Source organism: Pseudophryne corroboree, chromosome 2 (genome assembly GCF_028390025.1).
Source record: "Pseudophryne corroboree isolate aPseCor3 chromosome 2, aPseCor3.hap2, whole genome shotgun sequence".
Classification (NCBI taxonomy): Eukaryota; Metazoa; Chordata; class Amphibia; order Anura; family Myobatrachidae; genus Pseudophryne; species Pseudophryne corroboree.
In genome coordinates, this window is record NC_086445.1 from 581076410 (window position 1) to 581102247 (window position 25838).

A 25838-nucleotide genomic window follows, 5' to 3' on the forward strand; every position below is an offset into this window, starting at 1 on the left:
ATAATTTAGTAAATTCCATAATACTTAAATGCAATGAAACTCATCAATCAGTTTTTTGCACTTGCCGTATAAGCCATCTGCGCCACAATAATCAGTTTAAAGGTTTGATGAAACCTGGGGAATTTAAGAAAGCTTTGCAAAAAATTTGCTTTTGTGCATTTTGAAATAGGAGGTTTAACATTGCTAGTGTGATCACAGTACAAAGATTTTTCTCAAGTAGTATGTGCAGTAAAAAAAAAAAAAAAAAAAAATGATTCACCCAGCATGTCTATGGAAATAAAATTGTAATTTGAGTTGTTTTTTTGTCCCAAATAAAGCACATCACTAGCCACACAGTGCTTAGTGGTAATCTAGGACACAGAGTTTAAAAGCATTCTGATCAATTTGTTGCTGCCACATGACCTTCAGAAGACGTCGAGATCACTTTTAACATGTTCATTATTATTATTTTTTTTTAAATAGACAATTTTTTATTTAAAAGCAGATTTGATCACTCACATATGCAGTCCAGTCTTGAAATTGTGTTTTTTGCAAGAATCACAAGTCAGATTTTTAGTTTTGTTTTGTTTTAATAGTATACAACCATGTTTGTAAATGGGACAAGGTTGTTTGCAGTGGATTTTTGTTTGGTTTTTCATTTTTTTGTGTTTTTTTGTTTTTGCTAACAGTTTTATTGAAATTGTACATTAACAAGAAAACTGAAATACAGTCACAGAACATACTGCAGAGGCTTCTTGAGACAAAGCCAAACAAACTGGTAGGGCATGTTACTCCCTTCCAAAAAAATAAAATCACAATTAAAAAAAAATACAATAAACCTATATCTAGGAATGCAAAACATACATGACATCTTAAAATGTTTGGTTATAAAGACAACTATTAAAACTACTAGACCACAAGTGTTTACATTTATTTACAGCAAAATCCTATGGCAGAGACTTTAAAGTTAGCCAGAAAAAAAAAGTTTTCTGCACAAACTACTACAAGTTGTCCCCTAAACACTCCAAAACTCGCCAAAGTAAAATAAAAAGACTAGTACCCACCAATAACATAGTAAGTAGGCAAAAATCTAAATTAAGATTTCTGGGATATAAGCCAAAAACAATAGTATCATAATCTAGAAGTCAATGCAAGACTTGTAAGGTATAGAGTATTGACGTTACCTTTCAGAGTGCACATCTTGAGTTTGGGTCCCAGCTTGACTGGAGTGTAAGAAACCCCCCCCCAATTAAAATATTGATCACTGAATCAGTTCATACTTGGTGGACAACAATGGTAATAAAAATAAAATAAAGATATTTACAGTATAGTGATGAGCCTACTACAAATTACAGAAAAATCAATACTGAATCCTGTGTGTGCCTTATGTTTATATATATATAGATGTAGGTGATTGAAAAATGATTATTTTTTTTAGTAGCAGCCTTTCCTACTTCCATTGCTGCCCATAAGAATCCTGATAAAACTCTTGGTTGTCATTACTGTAACCATAGTTACCAGTATAATCACCACCTTGTTGCAAAGGCTGCTGGGCTATGGGTTGGGTCCCCCAATTCTGATTGTTGGTCTGGCGGCGCTTGGAGTCAGGTTGGTTGTACCCATCTGCCTTTCTTTTTCCACCAACATTCCCACCTCTACTTCCACGGTTGCCACGCAAGTTGCGGCCTCGTTGTGGTTGCTGAGAAGGACCACCTCGTCCACCTCTGGATCCTCTAGGAGGGCCCATAGGAGACCCCCTTGGTATATAGTTGGAGCGCCCCCCACGTAAAGGAGGAGCGGATCTGCCTCTAGGTGGAGGAGGTCCACCTCTGCCACCTCTACCTCCTCGCCCTCGCACAGGGTACGCATCATCATACCCATAGTATGGATCGTCATAGCCACCGCGGTAGTCATGGTAATCGTATGCATAATAATCATCATAGTAATCTTCATAGCCATAATAATCTTGGGGATATGAATAGCCGCCTCTGCCTCCACGGCCCCTGCCTCTGCCTGAAGGAGGCATACGAGGAGGGGGATAATAGTAATAATCATCATACCTATGAATATAAACCAAGTATAAGCAAGCAGTTTTCACCTTAAAAAAGAGGAACAAAAAAATAATAATAATAAAACACACATACAACAAATACCAATGCAGTGCTCAAAATAGGTTCTCCTAGTATGGATCTTGCTACGTATTGACAAACTAAAGTATTTGTGCATCCCAGGGAGTATAAAACTAAAGTTATATATTGGCAGTTGGACACAATGGACATATTTCACAGTGTCTTTTCATAGTTACCTTGCTTGACAACTCTCTCATTATTTTTATTATTATTTGCCTGGTTAATTTACTTGAAAGTGTGCCCTTATCCTTACGAAACAATCACAAAGACTAGATATGTGAAAAAAGGAGGTGCTTCCGCAAACACTTCTTAAACAGGACCTAATACAGGTTGAGTGTCCCTTATCCAAAAATCCCACATTTTTGGGTACACTACTGAGATAATGACATTATATATATATATATATATATATATATATATATATATATATATATTTATTTATAATATACATATGTATGTGTCGTTATCTCGGTAGTGGAACAAAAAATGTGTGATTTTGAATTTTGGATAAGGGATACTCAACCTGTATATGTCAGAACATATATCTCAGAACTAGAAGGACATGACTGAATAAGCATGTGGGTTTTCTTTTCTTTTTTTCAAGAGATAGAGGGAGGGATCAAATTATAAGTGTGACCATGATTATTCAGTGAGCATAAAAAGTGAATAAATTACAAAAAAAATTAAAAAGTCCCATAAAAGATTCAGTTACGTATCTACTTCTATGTAGCCGACACTAAATCAAATCTTCTGAAATCCTCAAACTGAACATCTTATCTAATTCAGAGGTGTTCATGGAATGTAGAGTAAACAATTAAAATGTTATTGTTTAATCAGATTTAAAAGCATGCCGCAACGTCCACCAATGTATATATAGGGGTTGTTTTAATTAAGTTGCTGCCACAAGCAAAGGTGGTGCGTTACCCCGGGATAGAAATGCCGGCAAAATCATCTGAACTCATCCCCCTCGCAGGCTGATCTCTTCCCAGATTCATGGAATTTTGTATGTAGCCCAAAGGGCTGCAAACAAAAATCCTTCAGTACCCACGGCCGTGAGTATTTCTCTATTAATTGAATGGCCCCTATAAAAGCTGCCATATTTGAAAATAAATCAATCTATTTAAAATGATATTACCACAATTACAGAAACATTTATACAAATGTGTCCTCCTACATCCTTGCTACAGTAATGTTAAACAGCCCTGGCGTGATTCAGTAGCGACTTTTTCCAGTTTAAATGCATCTAAGTCGCATTGCTATACAAACAAGAACAATCAGCTTATGCTGATTAAAATGATATGCTGCATGCCTATATTTTGTGTGTGACTGCAGCTGTATCTGCATACGAAATGCTACGTTACAGTATGTTCCTGGAAATCACTGTAATGAAGCATTGTATGCAGATACAGCTACAGCTGCACACAGAATAAAGGCATGCCACATATTTTAATCAGCATAAGCTTGTGCATCCTAGTCACACTGCAATGCGTATAAGATGCATTTTCTGCAAAAACAGACACCCGACGTTAGCAGAGTTGCCGGCTGACTCATGCAGGCATCTCCTGCTGCATGGCGTATTGAGGCAAGATATATGAGGACACATCTGTATCTGTTTGTGCATGTTACAAGTCTCTCTTTTAGCCAAGTTTGTTTTACAGTTTAAAAGGAAAGAAAATAACATTTTGACTACTCCTGAAGAACAATTTTATACCAGCAAAAATAGAAAAAAAAAATACTTTTTCCAAATAATCTGTAACAAAAATATATACGTTACGGTAAGAACTTACCGTTGATAACGGTATTTCTCCTAAGTCCACAGGTTCCACAGGATAACAATAGGATATGATGGAGCGACAGTGGATTGGCACCAAACGATCAAAAGCTTTCAGGCCTCATAGCATGCAACGGGCACGTCCATATATCCCCACCCACTGGCTCAGGCAAATCAGTTGTATTCCAAAGCACTAGGCAGGAGCATCATGTAGAGCCCTAATCAGGCGAGAAGAACACACATGCACACCCTTCCATACAAGAAGGAAGAGGTTAGTGAGCAGAAGGTTCCTTAAATCAGGTGCGTCAGGGGATCCCTGTGGAACGTGTGGACTTAGGAGAAATACCGTTATCAACGGTAAGTTCTTACCATAACGTATATTTCTCCGGCAGGGTCCACAGGTTATCCACAGGATAACAATGGGATTTCCCAAAGCAATTTAGTGGTGGGGAAGCTCCTGATTGGACAGGAGAACATTGCGTCCAAATTCAGCGTCATGGGAGGCAAAAGTATCCAAGGCATAATGTCTAATGAATGTGTTAATGGAAAACCATGTGACTGCCTTACATATCTGTTCTGCTGAAGCACCATGTTGTGCTGCCCATGAAGGACCTACCTTACGAGTAGAGTGAGCAGAGACATTAGCCGGAACAGGGAGATCAGTTTGAGAGAATGCTTCTGAAATCGTCATTCAAAGCCATCTTGCCAGCGTCTGTTTAGTAGCAGGCCATCCTCTCTTGTGAAATCCGTTGAGAATGAAGAGAAAATTTGTCTTTCTGATGGCACTGGTACGATCTACGTAGATGCTTAATGCCCAGACCACGTCCAGCGAAGCATCTCCTGCAGAGAGTCCAGATACCTGAAAAGTCAGGACTAATATTTCTTCATTAAGGTGGAATTTAGACAACACCTTAGGAAGATACCCAGACCTAGTTCTAAGAACTGCTTTATCTGGATTAAAAAATCAGAAAATGGGAACAACATGACAGCGCTCCTAAATCTGACACTCTTCTAGCTGATGCCATAGTCAGTCGAAAGACCATTTAAGATCCACTTTATTAAGTGGTTCAAACGGAGCAACTTGCAGAGCTTTGAGGGCTAGACTTAAGTCCCAAGATGCTGGAGGAGGAACAAAAGGAGGTTGAATGCGCAGCATTCCCTGGAAAAAAGTACGCACATCCTGTAAATTGGCAATTTTCTTTTGGAACCATACAGTCAATGCTGATACTTGAACTCTCAAGGAAGCCACCTTCAAACCTTTATCCATTGCTGCCTGCAAGAAAGCCAAGACCCTGGAAACTGAAGGATTTTGGGTCCATACTTCTCTCACTGCACCATTGAACATAGGCCTGCCATATTCCGTGATAAATACGAGCTGAGGAGGGTTTCCTTGTTCTGAGCATTGTTTGAATTACCTGTTGTGAGAATCCTCGACTTCAGGATAGAGGTTTCAAGAGCCACGCCGTCAAAGACAGTCGATCCAGATGTCTGTGATAACAAGGACCTTGCAATAGTAGATCTGGACGTTGAGGGAGCAGAAGTGGAGCATCTATCAACATTCTCTGCAGATCTGTGTACCAATGCCTTCTCGGCCAAGCCGGTGCTATTAGAATCACGGCACCCTTTGCTTGCTTTATTTTCCTCACCACCCTGGGAAACAGGGTGATCGGAGGAAACAGATACGCCAGATGAAAGTCCCATTTCACTGACAAGGCGTCCACAAATATCGCTCTGGGATCCTTTGTTCTTGACCCGTATGCGGGCACTGTTGTTGTTCAGATGGGACGCTATGAGATCCATCTCTGGCAATCCCCACTTGTCTACTAGAGTCTGAAAGACCTCCGGGTGTAACGCCTATTCGCTTGCCTGAATGGCGTGTCGACTTGGAAAGTCCGCTTCCCAGTTTAGGACTCCCGGAACGAATACTGCGGACAAGGCTGGGAGATGGAGTTCTGCCCACTTTAGAATGTGACTTACCTCCTTCATTGCTGTGTGGCTGCGGGTTCCTCCATGATGGTTGAGGTACGCTACTGCCGTTGCATTGTCTGAGCGGATCTGGACTGGTTTTCCTTGAAGAGTATCCTTTGCCTGAATCAGTGCCATGTATATGGCCCGAAGTTTTAACAGGTTTATTGGCAGGCAACTTTCTTCTGTGGTCCATTGTCCCTGGGACCATCATTTTCCGGACACTGCTCCCCAGCCCTGAAGACTGGCATTCGTTGTCAGGATCTCCCAATCTAATATTCAAAAAGGGTCTCCCCTTGTCTAGATAGGATGTCTGTAGCCACCAGGCTAATGACTTTCCTACCTTTACTGGAAGTACCATCGTCTGTTTCTTTATTGTCTGATGTACTCCATTCCATCTGGCCAGAATCAGACGCTGCAGAGGCCTCGAGTAGAATTGTGCATACTCCACCATGTCGAATGTTGACACCATCAAAAACCCATCACTCGCATTGCTGCATGAATTGATACTGTTTGACTGTGTAACAACTCCTGAATCTTTGACTGTACCTTGGATATCCTGTTCCGAGGTAAAAATACTTTCTGCAGACTTGAATCCAGTACAGCCCCCAAGTGAGTCATACGTTGTGACGGAACCAGAGACGACTTTGCCCAATTTATGAGCTACCCGTGCCTCTGCAGACATGTTATTGTCTGTTGGAGATGGCACAGGAGCAATTCCTGTGATTGTGCCAGGATTAAAAGGTCTTCGAGGTATGGAAAAACTCTTATCCCCTGCTTGTGGAGATAAGCTGCCATCACAACCATAATCTTGGTAAATACTTTAAGGGCTGTGGCTAACCCAAAAGGTAGGGCCTGGAACTGAAAATGTTGCTGGAGGATGGCAAACCTGAGATAACACTGATGGGACAGTGCTATAGGAACATGCAGGTATGCATCCTGAATATCCAGGGATACCATATAATCCCCTGGCTCCATGGCCAAAACTATGGAGCTCAACAGTTCCATGTGGAACCTTGGTACCAAAATGTATTTGTTTAGCATTTTGAGATTGAGAATGGGTCGAAAAGACCCATTTGGCTTCTGAACCAAAAACAGGTTGGAGTAAAAACCCTGTCCCCGTTGTGCAGGGGGGTACTGGAATGACTACTCCTGACTGAAGCAATTTCTGAACTGCTTCTCGCAAGGCCCTTGCTTTCTCCTCCACCCGAGACGGGCTGGTGCAGAAGAACCTTCGAGGAGGATGCTTCTTGAAGGGGAAAACATAACCTAGAGATACCGCTTCTTGCACCCATGCATCTGTTGTAGACTGCTGCCAAATCTGTGCAAACTGAAGAAGTCGTCCCCCAGGGGGAGGCCCGCATCATCAGGATGATGGCTTATCTTCTGGTTTGGAAGCTGGCCCTCTGGTAGCCCAATGCTTCTTTGACTTACCAAACTTATTGTATTGGGGCTGCTTACGATCGCTTTTTCCCTTCACTTTACCTTGCGACCGAAAGGGCCTAAAAACTGGACCCTTAAGGGACCTACACACTGCGCGATAGTAATGAAAGACATGAACGATCTCGTTCATTAATGAACAAGATACCGTTCATACCTTTCAGTGTGGAGGCACAAGCGATGAACGATGCACGGCCCCCCGCTCGTTCATCGCTGGTGCCCCGTCACCTGTGCATGCAGGCCAATATGGACGATCTAGTCCATATTTGCCTGCACTTCTATGGAGCCGGGTGACGGGGGTAGTGAAGAAACTTCGCTCCCCCCCCCCGTCACTGCCCGCCCATCGGCCGTATTCGCCGTCCAGCAGCTCGGCGGTGGATTACACAGTGTGTAGGGCCCTTTAGGTTTCGGATTATATGTGAAAGGAAACTTGACCTTCTTGGAGTCTGCTTGCGAGTCCAGAATATCGGTCGATTATTTATGAAAAAGAATATTTCCAGCAAAAGGCAAAGATTCCAAAACGTTTTTGGATTCTGAATCAGCTTTCCACGTACGTAACCAAAGTGCTCTGCGAGCAGCTAATTTTGAGGCTGATGCCCTAGAAGCAATAGTACCCATGTCTATTGTCGGTTCTTCCAAGAATACTGCAGCCTGTTTAATATGAGCTAGGATTTTTGTTCTCTAAAAGCTGAGAAACCATCCTCTTCCAGTGCATCAGCCCAGGCAGCCACTGCCTTTGCCGTCCAAGCTGAAGCTATGGCTGGCCTTTTGACTGCCCCAGACAGAGAAAATATGGTTTTTAGAAAACCATCCACTCTCCTATCCGTGACATTATTTAATGATGTTGAAGGTAAAGGCAATATAGATTTTCGCACTAATCGAATTACATGCGTATCTACTTTAGGAGCCACCTCCCTTTTTAAACAGTCCCCTGCTGGAAAAGGATAATTGGAATCCCACTTTTTGGGAATTCTATATTTTTTTTATTGGGTGTAGCCCAAGCCTCTTCCATGATTTCTGTCAGCTGATCTGACCCTGGAAACGCAGTCTTAACTGCTTTGGGACGTTTAAATACAAGTGCCTTGGTATTTAACACAGGCTCTGCTGAATCCTCTAAGGATAGAATGGCCTTTATAGTTCTAATTAATTCAGCTATATCCACTGAGCCTCTTCCTCCTCTTCGTATGCCGAAGTAGAGTAAATTGAATTTTCATCTTCTGATGAATCATCTTATGTAGCTTGTGAAGGTTTACTTACCATCGGTTTATCAGCTTGTTTCATATGTGAAGCTGCTGGGGAAAATTATATAAGCTGCATGTATGGGTTAATAGTGTACCCCATCACTGGTAAAGAAGCTGTAGGAATTACCCATTCAGCTATACTGGACAAGGTTTGTGCAAACATAGCCCAAGGTGGATCCATCTGTACCTGACGTTGCACTGGGATCTGCCTTGTATTTTGCTGAAAAGCAAAACAATTTGCACATAAACCATACTGAACCAGATCCTGAGAGGATAATACAGTTTTGCAAGACAAATATGATATGAGTGTTGGTGTTACTGTAAGTGTACCTTCGTCACTTTTGCTGCTCTTAGATATGATAAATAATCAGCACTTTCACAGTGTACTACACAATTTGTGACAGTAATCACTTTAACCTTCTAAAGTGATATCAATCTGACCCTACCCTTGCACCGGCATTGAGGATCAGAAGAAACAACTGACAAACATATATTAAAGTCAGCAATCACACTAGCAGTCAGTCACATGTTATATATTAGTCATTTGAGCACATTATCAACTTCAAACACATTTTAAAGTATGTAAGAGTACATAGTACTGAATTCTGTTTTACACAGATCTAACGAATTCAGACGCATTGCGAAGAAAACCACAGTAAATGTACACAGACTCATATGTAATTGGCAAGTAGATAGAAATTTAGTGCTGTATAGCCCGTACTCAGTAGAGTGGGATACAGGGAGACTCACCTCGTTTCCAGGATTGATCAATACGTTAGCAAACGCCGAGTGGATCCAGATGCCACTAGTGTACCCTGTCACTCCGGGAACCTATAGTGAACACAGACGATCAGTGAACAGATGCACCGGTCACACAGTCCATGCTGCGACCGGGTCTACTCGCGGTAGCGCTTAGTGGAACACAGACGCAGCGGCCCATGCTGTGACCGAGTCCCCTTGTGGTAGCGTGTGGGACGGAAGCGAGGAAACAGTTCATGGCGGGAGACTCGGCGGAAACTGGTCATGAACCGGGGGGAGGGGCGACCAGAAGAGCGCCTAACTCCCCCTGCTGACAACCCTAGGGATCGCGGCCTCATACTATTCCTGGTGCCTAAGATCCCTAAGGCCTAGCGCTGATGCACCCGTGGTGGAAGCCGCGTCAGCTACTGTTTGGTAGTCTCCTCCCAATACAGTGTTCATATTCCATCTACTAAGCGGAATCGATGCCTTACCTTCTCTCCGTGCTGCGGCCACAGCCTGGTAACGTCTGCTGCACCTGCCAGTATATCCAACACAGACGCCCGCCAAAACAGCACTGTACTCGTGGGTAAGCATTGTCGCGGCCCAGCGGAGAGTTGTTGGAGCGACTCTTTCTAAGCGTATAAGACGCTGTTAAGAAAAGATCACTCAAAGACTTAGTAAGACTAAAAAATAACATAAGAAAGCTTAGGGCTGCTAAAAGGAACAGCAGCCCTCTGACCATGGTCAGGCTCCTGCCGCACCAAACAAAAAACTGATTTGCCTGAGCCAGTGGGCGGGGATAAATGGATGGGCCCGTTGCATCCTGGGAGGCCTGAAAGCTTTTGTTCGTTTGGTGCCAATTCGCTGTCGCTCCATCATATCCTATTGTTATCCTGTGGATAACCTGTGGACCCTGCTGGAGAAATTCATACATTCAGGAATAGGTCTATAAAATCTGTTAAAACAAATACTAGTGTATTGCACTTATGGGGGGAAAAACCCCAGTACTAAATTTACAAAGAAATCTATCCCAATGAGAAGATTACAGCTTTATTAGGGTTCCATCTATTAGGGGCCTATCAAGCAATTTCTTTATAATTTTATGAATTGTTGCTATGTGCTAACAGAGAACTTTCATCATAGAAATCTCTTGTAGAAGGTTAACTAACGCTGTAAGTCACTGTCCCCATTATCAGCAAAGGGGACTATGGTCTGACCACTATCAGATGGCGTACACTGCTTAAAGCCTATAGAGGCATATTTGCAGTTGAAGAGATTTTGTGACAAAAACTCACTGTGTACACGTGCAGTGTCAGAATCCCTTGAAGAAGTCTTTCACAAATGTGAAAGACTCCTCCGATATGGCTGGATCTAACACTCAGGGATAGCAGTTATTGATTGGTCTTTATCCTAAAAAAATAAGATTTTACTTACCGGTAAATCTATTTCTCGTAGTCCGTAGTGGATGCTGGGGACTCCGTAAGGACCATGGGGAATAGCGGGCTCCGCAGGAGACTGGGCACTCTAAAGAAAGATTTAGTACTATCTGGTGTGCACTGGCTCCTCCCTCTATGCCCCTCCTCCAGACCTCAGTTAAGGAAACTGTGCCCGGAAGAGCAGACATTATAAGGAAAGGATTCTGGAATCTCGGGTAAGACTCATACCAGCCACACCAATCACACCGTACAACTTGTGATACACTTATCCAGTCAACAGTATGAACAACAGGGCATCAACAATGGATGCCAACATAACATAACCCATTATTAAGCAATAACTATGTACACGTATTGCAGAAATTCCGCACTTGGGACGGGCGCCCAGCATCCACTACAGACTACGAGAAATAGATTTACCGGTAAGTAAAATCTTATTTTCTCTGACGTCCTAGTGGATGGTGGGGACTCCGTAAGGACCATGGGGATTATACCAAAGCTCCCAAACGGGCGGGAGAGTGCGGATGACTCTGCAGCACCGAATGAGCAAACTCAAGGTCCTCCTCAGCCAGGGTATCAAACTTGTAGAATTTTGCAAATGTGTTTGAACTCGACCAAGTAGCAGCTCGGCAAAGCTGTAATGCCGAGACCCCTCGGGCAGCCGCCCAAGAAGAGCCCACCTTCCTAGTGGAATGGGCTTTCACTGATTTTGGATGCGGCAACCCAGCCGCAGAATGAGCTGCTGAATCGTGTTACAGATCCAGCAGGCAACGGTTTGCTTTGAAGCAGGAGCACCCAACTTGTTGGGGGCATATAGGATAAACAGCGAGTCAGTTTTCCGGACTCCAGCTGTTCGGGCTACATAAATCTTCAAAGCCCTGACTACATCTAGTAACCTGGAATCCTCCAAGTCACGAGTAGCCGCAGGCACTACAATAGGTTGGTTCAAATGAAAAGATGACACCACCTTTGGCAGAAATTGGGGACGAGTCCGCAATTCTGCCATGTCCATATGAAAAACCAGATAGGGGCTTTTACATGACAAAGCCGCCAATTCTGACACACGCCTAGCCGAAGCTAATGCCAATAGCATGACCACCTTCCACGTGAGATACTTTAGCTCCACGGTCTTAAGTGGTTCAAACCAGTGGGATTTTAGGAAACCCAACACCACGTTAAGATCCCAAGGTGCCACTGGTGGCACAAAAGGGGGCTGAATATGCAGCACTCCCTTAACAAACGTCTGAACTTCAGGAAGAGAAGCCAGTTCCTTTTGAAAGAAAATGGATAGGGCCGAAATCTGGACCTTTATGGATCCCAAATTCAAGCCCATAGTCACTCCCGACTGTAGATAGTGCAGAAATCTGCCCAGTTGGAATTCCTCTGTAGGGGCCTTCCTGGCCTCACACCAAGCAACATATTTTCGCCATAGGCGGTGATAATGCTTTGCCGTCACGTCCTTCCTAGCCTTTATCAGCGTAGGAATAACTTCCTCCGGAATGCCTTTTTCCGCTAGGATCCGGCGTTCAATCGCCATGCCGTCAAACGCAGCCGCGGTAAGTCTTGGAACAGGCAGGGCCCCTGTTGCAACAGGTCCTGTCTGAGAGGCAGAGGCCATGGGTCCTCTGTGAACATTTCTTGCAATTCCGGGTACCAAGGTCTTCTTGGCCAATCCGGAACAATGAGTATTGTTCTCACTCCTCTTCTTCTTACAATTGTCAGTACCTTGGGTATGAGAGGAAGAGGAGGGAACACATAGACCGACTGGAACACCCACGGTGTTACCAGGGCGTCCACAGCTATCGCCTGAAGGTCTCTTGACCTGGCGCAATACCGTTGCAGCTTTTTGTTGAGATGGGACGCCATCATGTCTACCTGTGGCAGTTCCCATCGATTCGTAATCTGAATGAAGACTTCTTGATGAAGTCCCCACTCTCCCGGGTGGAGGTCGTGTCTGCTGAGGAAGTCTGCTTCCCAGTTGTCCACTCCCGGAATGAACACTGCTGACAGAGCGCTCACGTGCTGTTCCGCCCACCGAAGAATCCTAGTGGCATCCGCCATCGCGACTCTGCTTCTTGTGTCGCCCTGGCGGTTTACATGAGCCACCGCGGTGATGTTGTCTGACTGAATCAGCACCGGTTGGTTGCGAAGCAGGGGCTCCGCTTGACTCAGGGCGTTGAATATGGCCCTTAGTTCCAGGATATTTATGTGCAGACAAGTTTCCTGACTTGACCACAACCCTTGGAAGTCTCTTCCCTGAGTGACTGCCCCCCACCCTCGGAGGCTCGCATCCGTGGTCACCAGGACCCAGTCCTGTATGCCGAATCTGCGGCCCTCGAGAAGGTGAGCACTCTGTAGCCACCACAGAAGAGACACCCTGGCCCTGGGGGACAGGGTGATCAGCCGATGCATCTGTAGATGTGATCCGGACCACTTGTCCAGTAAGTCCCGTTGAAAGGTCCTCGCATGGAACCTGCCGAAAGGAATGGCCTCGTATGATGCCACCATCTTTCCCAGGACTCGCGTGCAGTGATGCACCGACACCTGTTTTGGTTTTAAGAGGTCTCTGACTAGAGTCACAAGCTCTTGAGCCTTCTCTGTCGGGAGAAAGACCTTCTTCTGGTCTGTGTCCAGAATCATGCCCAGAAAGGGCAGACGCGTCGTAGGAATCAGCTGCGACTTTGGGATATTCAGAATCCAGCCATGCTGTTGCAACACTTCCTGTGAGTGCGCCACGCTGATCTGCAACTGCTCCCTCGACCTCGCCTTTATGAGGAGATCGTCCAAGTATGGGATAACGGACTCCTTGCTTTCTCAGGATCACCATCATTTCAGCCATTACCTTGGTAAATATTCTCGGTGCCGTGGACAGGCCAAACGGCAACGTCTGGAATTGGTAATGGCAGTCCTGTACCACAAATCTGAGGTACTCCTGATGAGGCGGATAAATGGGGACATGCAAGTAAGCATCCTTGATGTCCAGAGACACCATAAAATCCCCCTCTTTCAGGCTTGCAATGACCGCTCTGAGCGATTCCATTTTGAACTTGAATCTTTTCAGATAATTGTTCAGGGACTTTAAATTTAACATAGGTCTGACCGAACCGTCCGGTTTCGGTACCACAAACATTGTGGAATAGTATCCCTTCCCCTGTTGAAGAAGTGGAACCTTTACCACCACTTGCTGGAGAAATAGCTTGTGAATTGCCGCTACCACTACTTCCCTTTCTATGGGGGAAGCTGGCAGGGCCGATTTTAGGTAACGTTGAGGGGGCATCACCTCGAATTCCAGCTTGTATCCCTGAGACACAATCTGTATAGCCCAGGGATCCACCTGTGAGCGAACCCATTGGTGGCTAAAATTTCGGAGACGCGCCCCCACCGCTCCTGGCTCCACCCGTGGAGCCCCAGCGTCATGCGGTGGATTTAGTGGAAGCCGGGGAGGACTTCTGTTCCTGGGAACTAGCTGTAAGGTGCAGCTTTTTTCCTCTGCCCCTGCCTCTAGCAAGAAAGGAAGCACCTCTGACCTTCTTGCTTCTTTGTGCGTGAAAGGACTGCATTTGGTAATACGGTGCTTTCTTCGGTTGTGAGGGAATATATGGCAAAAAGTTTGACTTCCCAGCAGTAGCTGTGGAAACCAGGTCCGAGAGACCGTCCCCAAACAATTCCTCACCCTTGTAAGGTAACACTTCCATGTGTTTTTTGGAGTCGGCATCACCTGTCCAATGCCGAGTCCACAGGACCCTCCTGTCAGAAATTGACATTGCATTAATTCTAGAGCCCAGTAGGCAAATGTCCCTCTGGGCATCCCTCATATATAGGACAGTGTCTTTTATATGCCCCAGGGTCAGCATAATGGTATCCCTGTCTAAGGTATCCATTTCCTCAGACAGATTATCTGTCCACGCTGCTACAGCACTACACATCCACGCCGATGCAATTGCCGGCCTCAGTAGAGTCCCTGAATGCGTATAAACAGATTTCAGGATACTTTCCTGCTTTCTATCTGCAGGATCCTTTAGGGTGGCCGTATCCTGCGACGGCAGGGCCACCTTCTTAGATAAGCGTGTCAGAGCTTTATCTACCCTAGGGGAGGATTCCCAGCGCACCCTGTCCTCTGGCGGGAAAGGGTACGCCATAAGTAACCTTTTGGAAATCAGGACTTTCTTATCTGGGGAATCCCACGCTCTTTCACATAACTCATTTAACTCATGTGAAGGGGGAAAAGTCACCTCTTGCTTTTTCTCCCCATACATATAAACCCTCTGGTCAGGGACAGGGTTTACCTCTGATATGTGTAAAATATCCTTCATCGCTATAATCATGTAACGTATAGCTTTTGTCATTTTTGGTTGCAATTTTGCATCATCGTCGTCGACACTGGAGTCAGAATCCGTGTCGACATCTGTGTCAACCATTTTGGATAGTGGGCGCTTTTGAGACCCTGAGGGCCTCTGCGCTGTAGGATCAGGCATGGGTTGAGACCCTGACTGGCCCGAGGTATCAGCTTTATCCAACCTTTTATGTAAGGAGTTTACATTATCATTTAACACCTTCCACATATCCATCCAATCAGGTGTCGGCACCGTCGGCGGCGACACGTCAGTCAACTGCACTTGCTCTGCCTCCACATAGCCCTCTTCGTCAAACATGTCGACACACACGTACCGACACACCACACACACAGGGGAAGCTCTAAATGAGGACAGGACCCCCACAAGGCCTTTTGGAGAGACCGAGAGAGAGTCTGCCAGCACACACCCCAGCGCTATATAACCCAGGGATACTTAGTAACTTAGTGTTTACCCAGTAGCTGCTGAATTATGATTTATGCGCCTAAATTTATGTGCCCCCCCTCTCTTTTTTACCCTTCTACCGTGATTCTGCAGGGGAGAGCCTGGGGAGCTTCCTCTCAGCAGAGCTGTGGAAGGAAAATGGCGCTGGTGAGTGCTGAGGAAGAAGGCCCCGCCCCCTCAGCGGCGGGCTTCTGTCCCGCGATTTTGTGTAAAATAAATGGCGGGGGCTCATACATATAACAGTGTGCCACTGTTTATATGCAGCATTCGCCAGGAGGTATCTAATTGCTGCCCAGGGCGACCCCTCTGCGCCCTGCACCCTACAGTGACCGGAGTGTGTGGGTTAGTGTGGGCGCAATGGCGCACAGCTGCAGTGCTGTGCGCTACCTCATGTGAAGACAGGAGTCTTCTGCCGCCCATTTCGATGTCTTCACTTCTGCCGGCTTCTGTCTTCTGGCTCTGCGAGGGGGACGGCGGCGCGGCTCCGGGAACGGACGACAAGGTCAGGTCCTGTGTTCGATCCCTCTGGAGCTAATGGTGTCCAGTAGCCTAAGAAGCGCAACCTAGCCGCAGTTAGTAGGTTTGCTTCTCTCCCCTCAGTCCCTCGTAGCAGAGAGTCTGTTGCCAGCAGAAGCTCTCTGAAAATAAAAAACCTAACTAAAATACTTTCTTATTAGCAGGCTCAGGAGAGCTCACTAAAAGCACCCAGCTCTGTCCGGGCACATATTCTAACTGAGGTCTGGAGGAGGGGCATAGAGGGAGGAGCCAGTGCACACCAGATAGTACTAAATCTTTCTTTAGAGTGCCCAGTCTCCTGCGGAGTCCGCTATTCCCCATGGTCCTTACGGAGTCCCCAGCATCCACTAGGACGTCAGAGAAAAATGTTTATTTAAAAGACGTAGCTTGTAAGGTTTTTGCTGGTATATATAACTTGCATTTGAAGTTCAGTGTCTTTTCAACAATAAGTAATTACTTTTAAAGACTATTTGGGACAATCTGTAATAGTTCAGCACTTTGATTTTTTTTGTAGTTCTGTTTTTAAGTTCACTGAATAAGTGATTACAACATGTTCACTGCAAGCCCTTTTCTCACCATATAAAAGCATGCTGTCAACAAAACTATTGAAATCTGAGCAAGATGATCCAGGTGACTGAGAGTAATACTAGGAGATTAAAGGGATCATGAATATGGCAAGACAGCTAGGGAGACCAATCTAAAACATCTAAGCATCAGGGAGGATATTACCTTATTTCTTATGTATAAAAAAAGAAGTCAGCAGGTAAAGTTCTTAGGAGCTCTATTATTGGAAGGCTTGGGAGATAACTAAGGCAAATGAGAACAGCATGTTTCACAAAGTAAAGATGATTGTGATATTTGGGGTCCAGCAGCTAGTACAGTAGAATGAAGACAACAGAATTCGGTCACCAACAACAAATGGAACAGAACACAACAAGGGCCATTTATAAAACCAAGATAGAAAACTGCAGCGAAAATATTCTCATTACATGATTAAACTACTTTTTTGCAATTACACAGTATTACATGGAATGCATGTCTTCGAGATTGGTGCATCGGCATGGTGCAGAAGTTGGACACTGGATGGTGGAGACCAGGTGGACAGAGATCTTTGTTAAGGGCAAATCAGACACACAAGTTGCCTAGTGTATGAGTTGTTACATATGTGATAAAGCCAGTTCTGATGCCCCCTCACTCATGACTGAAGACCTACATGAAGATAATCCGGACGGAATTGTAAGAGAAAAATAGAACAGGTTGTTCCAAACTATATTTACAAGCTTCGATGTGATGTATTTGCAGGTATAGCTGCAACCCAAACAGGAGATGGGAGTTTTAAAAGACTGAAGTGGGCATGAACTATGAGATGTAATGGGCGTTACAAGAAGGCTCACGTGAAGCAGAAATGAAAGGCTCGTTTTGTAGATCAGAAATGGCAGGTATTATTACTATTTTAATTTTATTTAATTTTTCTGTGTAGAATTTTTTTTTTTTTTTTTTTTTTTTAACAGGTTTGCATGGAATGCACCACATACTCACAAAGTGCCACGAGAAGCTTGTCGTGCTGCCTGACGCTCCTTTCTCTTTTTATCTGGAGGTTTTGCCAGTACTATTTCAATGTCTTCCCCTTCCAGGTCTGTCCCATTCATTTCATCCATAGCCTATGAAGCAAAGTAAAACAAATAAAAGGCATGACTATACAGAAGTACTGTAATAAGGTAAACCTATAGATTGCATTACTGTTATAGCTAAACTAGACTCTGCGTTACCATTATAGCACATAAGTCAGGACCATTAAATCATAGGTATTTGCAGTGTTATCATCTAGTCTCTGATTAGCTGTGACAATCCACTGTATATTTACATAGTGAAAGTAAATGGTGAGTACTAAGTATGGTCAGGCTATCAATGAAAGAGAAACACACAATACTTTATGTGGCCTGTCTGCATAAACAGCTGGAATAACAAGGCATTAAGGGGCCTACACACTAGAAGACATGACCAATGTGAAAGATGAACAATGTGGAAGATGAGCAATTTCCCATGAACTTCCCAGAACCCTGACAAACGAAATTGAGTGTACACACTAAGCAATTTTTCAAACAATTTGAAAAAAGAAAGATATCTTTGGAATTGGCACCTTTTTTTTACATATTTTAATATTTGGGAGGAATTTCTGGATGTGTGGGCAGGGCTGTAGAAGGGGGAACCAATTAAGTTTTTGTTTTTGTTTTTTATCACCCACTGCCTCACCAACTTAATAAAAAAATATATATAATGGGTTCTATTAAAAAAAAGAATATGCATGCATGCATGTATATATATATATATATATATATATATAAAAGAGAGAGAGAGAGAGAGAGAGAGAGAGAGAGAGAGACTTTCAAAAATCCCTGAATTTTGAAAGGTATACAGATATTGCGCATCTTTCTAATTATTCGTTTTTTAAGCCATTTGTCCATAAGGACACTTAAGGGCCGTACACACTAGAAGACATGGCCAATGTGAAAGATAAACAATGTGGAAGATGAGCAATTTCCCTTGAACTTCCCAGAACCCTGACAAACGAAATAGAGTGTACACACTAAGCAATTATTCACACAATTTGAAAGACAAAAGACTGGCACCTTTTTTACATAGTCGAATATTGGGGAGGCATTTCCGGGTGTGTGGGCAGGGCTGTAGAAGGGGGAACCAATGAAGTTTTTTTTTATCACCCACTGCCCCACCAATTTCCACTGTGCCACCAACTTAATAAAAAATTATAATGGGTTCAATGAGATATTATATATATATATATATATATATATATATATATATATATATATATATACACACACATATACATATATAGACCAGAGTGCCCGGCTCTCCCATTAGGACCGCGTTGCTGCACCTCCACAAATAATTGTTACAAAGTCCAAAGGTGCAGCACTCCTAGCGGCTTGAATAAAGGACAACAGCAGGGCATGCATGTAGGCAACGTTTTAATGCTTTTATTGTGGCAAAATACACCTGATGACAATGCCGCAATAAAGGCCTTGAAACGTTTTCTACACGCATGCCCTGCTGTTGTCCTTTATGCAAGCCACTAGGAGTGCCGCACTTTATATAAAAATACTCACTTCTCTGCTAAATGAACTACTCAGGGGATCAAAAAGATTTTGCAGAATCTTTCTAATGACATGTTGTATATATATGAACTCTTCAAACAATTACTGTTTTTGCCAGTCTTGATAAAGACCCATGTGTTGGGTTGAAAAGTTGACCAAAGGTGTATCTGTGAACTGAATTACCCATATATTAAAAAATGTATGAACTTTTGAGTTTTGGAATCTGTGAGTGCCCCTCCACTGAGTGTGGAACCTTGGATTTATATATATATATATATATATATATATATATATATATATATATATATATACACACACACACACACATATATATATTATTTATTAACAGTTTCTTATATAGCGCAGCAAATTCCGTTGCGCTTTACAATTTGAAATAACAATAACAAACTGGGTGATAACAGTCATAGAGGTAGGAAGGCCCTGCTCGCAAGCTTATATATATATATTTGGAACCCATTATAATTTATTTTTTTATTACGTGGTGGCACAGTGAAAATATAATTGGTGGGCGGTGGGTGTAAAAAAAAAAATAGGATTTTAATTACCTGCCGGTAAATCCTTTTCTCGTAGTCCGTAGAGGATGCTGGGGTCTATTTTAGTACCATAGGGTATAGACGGTTCCGAAGAAGACTTCGGCACTTTAAGACTTTTCAACAGTGTGAACTGGCTCCTCCCTCTATGCCCCTCCTCCAGACTTCAGTATAGGAACTGTGCCCGAGGAGACGGACATTCTCGAGAGAGGAATTACTATTAAACTTGTGGCGAGATTCACACCAGCTCACACCATCCATAAACATGTCGGCTAACATGACCTTTAACATAAGTCATGCCAACCAGCATGCATAACGCAACAGCAGCAGCTGTTAACAACTGAACACATGAAAGAATGTGCAGAAAGATAAACGTAATCAGCAGGAAAAATGAGCACTGGGCGGGCGCCCAGCATCATCTACGGACTACGAGAAAAGGATTTACCGGCAGGTAATTAAAATCATATTTTCTCTTAAGTCCTTGAGGATGCTGGGGTCCATTTTAGTACCATGGGGATGTACCAAAGCTCCCAGTACGGGCGGTAAAGTGCTAATGTTCCTGCAGAACTGACTGACCAAACCGTAGGTCGTCAGCAGCCAAGTTGTCAAACTTATAAAACTTAGCAAACGTGTTTGCACCTGAGTAAGTAGCAGCTCGGAAGATTTGTAAAGCCGAGACACCCCGGGCAGCCACCCAGGACGAACCCACTTTCCTTGTAGAGTGGGCTTTTACAGAAGTCGGTAACGGCAATCCTGCCGTGGAATGAGGGTGCTGAACGGTACCCCTGATCCAGCTCGCAATAGTCTGCTTAGAAGCAGGACCCCCAATCTTGTTGGGGTCATAGAGGACAAACAAAGATTCTGTTTTCCTTATCCTAGCCGTTCTTGCAACATAAATCCTCAACGCTCTGACGACATCCAAGGATTTTGAGACGGCTGAGGTGTCAGAAGCCACTGGCACCACCACTGCTTGGTTGATATGAAAAAAAGACACAGCCTTCGGAAGAAAATGCTGACGTGTTCTTAGTTCAGCCCTATCTTCATGAAATATTAAGTAAGGACTCTTGTGTGAGAGAGCTCCTAACTCAGACACCCGTCTGCCTGAGGCAAAGGCCAATAGCATGACCATTTTCCAAGTGAGAAACTTCAACTCTACGTCTTGTAGAGGCTCAAACCAGTCCGATTTAAGGAACTGCAACACCACATTAAGATCCCATGGCGCCGCAGGAAGCACAAAGGGAGGTTGGATGCACAGAACCCCCTTTACGAACGTCTGGACCTCAGGAAGAGAAGCCAATTGTTTCTGAAAGAAAACTGACAAGGACGAAATCTGAACCTTGATAGATTCTAATCTCAATCCAGCATCCACACCCGCCTGTAGAAATAGGAGAAGACGTCCTAATTGAAACTCCACCGCAGGAGACTTCTTGGATTCACACCAAGATACATATTTTCTCCAAATACGATGGTAATGTTTGGACGTTACCCCTTTCCTGGCCAGAATAAGTGTAGGAATGACTTCATTGGGAATATCCTTACGGGTTAGGATCTGGCGCTCAACAAGACATGCCGTCAAACGCAGCCGCAGTAAGTCCTGATAAACTAACAGCTCCTGCTGAAGCAGGTCCTCGCGAAGAGGAAGAGGCCGAGGATCTTCCAGTAATAACTCCTGAAGATCTGGATACCAGGCCCTCCTTGGCCAGTCTGGAGCAACGAGAATTGCTCGAACTCTTGTTCTTCTGATGATCTTGAGAACCTTTGGAACAAGTGGAAGTGGAGGGAACAGATACACCGACTGAAACACCCACTGGGTCACCAGTGCATCCACTGCTATTGCTTGTGGGTCTCTCGACCTGGAATAATATGGCGGAAGCTTCTTGTTGAGACGAGATGCCATCATGTCCACTTGAGGAACACCCCAACGACTTGTTACCTCCACAAAGACTTCTGGGTGGAAGCCCCAATCTCCTGGATGGAGATTGTGTCTGCTGAGGAAGTCTGCTTTCCAGTTGTCCACTCCCGGAAAGAAAATTGCCGACAGAGCTTTTGCATGTCTTTCTGCAAAAAGGAGTATCTTTGTCATCTCTGCCATTGCCGCCCTGTTTTTTGTTTTGCCTTGACGGTTTATGTAAGCTACTGCCGTTACATTGTCTGACTGGATCTGTATGGGACGACCTCGAAGAAGGTGTGCCACTTGATGAAGGCTGTTGTACACAGCTCCCAACTCCAGAATGTTTATGTGAAGGCGAGTTTCTTGACTTGACCATCTTACTTGGAAGCTTTCTCCTTGCGTGACTGCTCCCCATCCTCGGAGACTTGCAAACGTGGTCACCAGGATCCAGGCCTGATCCTGAACCTGCGTCCCTCCAGGAGGTAAGAAATTTGTAGCCACCACAGAAGCGAAATTCTGACTTTCACTGACAAGATTATCCTTTGATGCATGTGGAGATGCGACCCTGACCACTTGTACAGTAGGTCCCATGGAAACGGCCATATTGTAGCGCCTCGTAAGCCGCTACCATTTTCCCCAACAGGCGAATGCACTGATGAATTGATACTGTTCTTGGTCTCAAAAGTTGTTTGACCATGCTCTGGATCTCCTGAGCCTTTTCTATTGGTAGAAATATTCTCTGTACCTCGGTGTCCAGTATCATTCCCAAAAACGATAATCTCATTGTCGGTTCCAACTGGGATTTTGGAAAGTTGATGATCGAACCGTGCTGTTGAAGCACCTTTAGGGATAATGCTATGTTCTGGAGTAGCTTGTCCCTGGATCTCGCTTTTATGAGGAGATCGTTCAAGTATGGAATTATGTTGACTCCTTGTTTTCGAAGGAGAACCATCATCTCCGCCATCACGTTGGTGAATATTCTCGGAGCGGTGCAGAGCTCGAACGGTAAATGTCTGGAATTGGTAGTGGCAATCCTGAACCGCAAACCTCAGGTATGCTTGATGTGGCGGGTAAATGGGGACATGCAAGTAAGCATCCTTGATGTCCACTGGCACCAGAAATTCCTTTTCTTCCAAGCTGGAAATCACTGCTCTCAAGGATTCCATCTTGAATTTGAATCATTTCAAAAAAAGATTCAGAGATTTTAGGATTAAAATCGGTCTGACCGAGCCATCCGGCTTCGGTACCACAAACAGGCTTGAATAAAAGCCTTGGTTCCTTTGTTCGGCAGGACCCAAGGCAATTACTTTGTCTTGACACAATTTGTGTATTGCGTTCAGGACATTTGTGCTGTCTTGAGCAGAAACTGGCAAGGCTGATTTGAAAAATCGGCATGGGGAAGGTCTTGAAATTCCAACTTGTAACCTTGGGATATTATCTGTAAAATCCAAGGATGCAGGTCTGAGCAAAGCCAGACCTGGCTGAAAAATAGTAGACGTGCCCCCACCCGATCGCACTGCCGCAGAGGAGCCCCAGCTATACTGTGGCTTTTGCAGAAGTAGTTGCTGAATTCTGCTCCTGGGAGCCTGAGGGTGTTGTAGGTTTTCTACCTTTTCCTCTCCCCTTTCCTGTGAAAAAAGGGGTAGTTTTAGCCTTTTTGTACTTGTTGGGCCGAAAGGACTGCATAGAATGAGAATTATATACTTTTTTAGCCGGTGCAGCTGCCGACGGCAGAAATGCTGACTTGCCAGATGTTGTAGTTGATATCATGGCATCTAGTTTCCAAAGAGGGCCTCACCACTGTAGGGGAGCACCCAATATTTCTTTTGGACTCAGCGTCAGCATTCCATTGGCGGATCCAGAGCACCCTGCGGCTGAAATCGCCATAGCAGAGGCCCTTGAGCCCAGTAAGCCTATGTCCTTCATAGCCTCAACCAAGTAACCTGCAGAATCTTTGATATGACCTAGAATTTGCAGCATATCATCTTTATCGACCGTGTCAATATTAACAATTAAATTGTCTGCCCACTTTTCCACTGCGCTACCTACCCACGCAGAAGCAATCATGGGACTGAGTAACGTACCCGTAGCAACATAGATGGACTATAAAGTTGTCTCTAATTTGCGGTCAGCAGGTTCTTTTAATGAAGCTGACCCTGGGGCAGGTAAAATGATTTTCTATGACAACCTAGAGACTGAGGTGTCTATCACTGGGGGTGACTCCCACTTACGCCTATCATCTTCAGGGAAAGGGTACGCTATCCTTAGACGGAGGAAAAGTCACCACCTGTTATTTTATTTAATTTAAAAATAGGATTTTAATACCTACCGTTAAATCCTTTTCTCATAGTCCGTAGAGGATGCTGGTGACTCCAAAAGGACCATGGGGTATAGACGGGATCCGCAGGAGACATGGGCACTTTAAGACTTTAATGGGCGTGAACTGGCTCCTCCCTCTATGCCCCTCCTCCAGACTTCAGTTATAGGAACTGTGCCCAGAGGAGATGGAATTTCGAGGAAAAGGATTTTGTTAAACTAAGGGTGAGATACATACCAGCTCACACCACAACACACCATACAACATGGCATTTAACTAAAACCAGGTTACAGCGTGAACCAAAGAGATCAGCAACAGGCTGACCTTAACCGAAACACAACCTTTGTGTAACAAAAGCAATAACCATTAACAAGTACTGCAGAAAAAAGTCTGCACTAGGACGGGCGCCCAGCATCCTCTACGGACTAAGAGAAAAGGATTTACTGGTAGGTATTAAAATCCTATTTTCTCAAACGTCCTGCCGGGGACTCCAAAAGGACCATGGGGTTTATACCAAAGCTCCAGACCGGGCGGGAGCGTGCGGATGACACTGCAGCACCGATTGAGCAAACATGAGGTCCTCATCAGCTAGGGCAGGCCTGGCCAACCTGTGGCTCTCCAGCTGTTGTAAAACTACAAGTCCCATCATGCTTTGCCAGAGTTTTGCTATTAAGGAATGAAAAACCATGGCAGGGCATGCTAGGATGTGTAGTTTCAAAACATCCGGAGAGCCACAGGTTGGCCAGGCCTGAGCTAGGGTATCAAACTTGTAGAATTTTGCAAAAGTGTTTGAACCTGACCAAGTAGCTGCTCGGCAAAGTTGTAACACCGAGACACCCTGGGCAGCCGCCCAAGACGAGCCCACCCTCCTAGTGGAATGGGACTTCACCGATTTCGGTAATGGCAATCCAGCCGTAGAATGAGCATGCTGAATCATATTACAGATCCAGCGTGCAATAGTCTGCTTAGAAGCAGGAGCCCCAACCTTGTTGGAAGCATACAGGACAAACAGCGCCTCAGTTTTCCTAATAAGAGCCGTTCTGGCTACATAAATTTTCAAAGCTCTGATCACATCGAGAGACTTTGACTCAGCCAAGGCTTCAGTAGCCACAGGTACCACAATAGGTTGGTTCATGTGAAACGAAGAAACCACCTTTGGCAGAAATTGTTGACGAGTTCTCAACTCCGCTCTATCTACATGGAAAACCAAGTAGGGGCTTTTGTGAGACAACGCCGCCAACTCTGACACCCGGCTTGCGGACGCCAAGGCCAATAGCATGACCACTTTCCAAGTGAGAAATTTCAACTCAACCTTTTGTAAACGTTCAAACCAATGCGACGTAAGGAACTGTAACACCACGTTAAGGTCCCACTGGGGGCACAAATGGAGGCTGGAAGTGCAGCACGCCCTTTACGAAAGTCTGTACTTCTGAAAGCGAGGCCAATTCCTTTTTGAAAGAAAATAGATAAGGCCGAGACCTGCACTTTAATGGTGCCTAACTTAAGGCTCACATCCACCTCAGCCTGCAAAAAATGGAGAAAACGACCCAGCTGAAATTCTTCCGTAGGCGCCTACTTGGATTCGCACCAAGACACATATTTTCTCCAAATACGCCGTTACCTCCTTTCTAGCTTTCAGTAGAGTGGGGATGACCTCTCCGGGAATACCCTTTTCGAGCTAGGATTTGGCGTTCAACCGCCATGCCGTCAAACGCAACTGCGGTAAGTCTTGGAACACGCACGAACCCTGCAGTAATAGATCCTCTCTTAGAGGAAGAGGCCAGGGATCTCCTATGAGTAATTCCTGAAGATCCGGATACCAGGCCCTCCGTGGCCAATCTGGAACAAAAAGTATCGCCTGAACCCTTGTTCTTCTTATGATCCTTATCACCTTTGGGATGAGAAGAAATGGAGGGAACACATAGACCAACTGAAACACCCACAGTGTC

At 44.6% G+C, this 25838-nt stretch overlaps 1 protein-coding gene across 2 annotated transcripts in view; it reads right to left on the reverse strand.

The window, feature by feature from the left end:
• Positions 1-549: 549 nt before the first annotated feature.
• HNRNPR (heterogeneous nuclear ribonucleoprotein R) overlaps positions 550-25838 on the reverse strand; it is a 216393-nt gene continuing 191104 nt past the window's right edge. For both annotated transcript variants that reach the window (XM_063954493.1, XM_063954492.1), the window contains exons 8-9: positions 17554-17675; positions 550-2039 (exon numbers count right to left, since the gene is read on the reverse strand). In XM_063954493.1, the coding sequence (XP_063810563.1) occupies positions 1430-2039; positions 17554-17675 (732 nt within the window). In that variant the 3' untranslated portion in view covers positions 550-1429. The remainder of the gene's footprint in view (positions 2040-17553; positions 17676-25838) is intronic.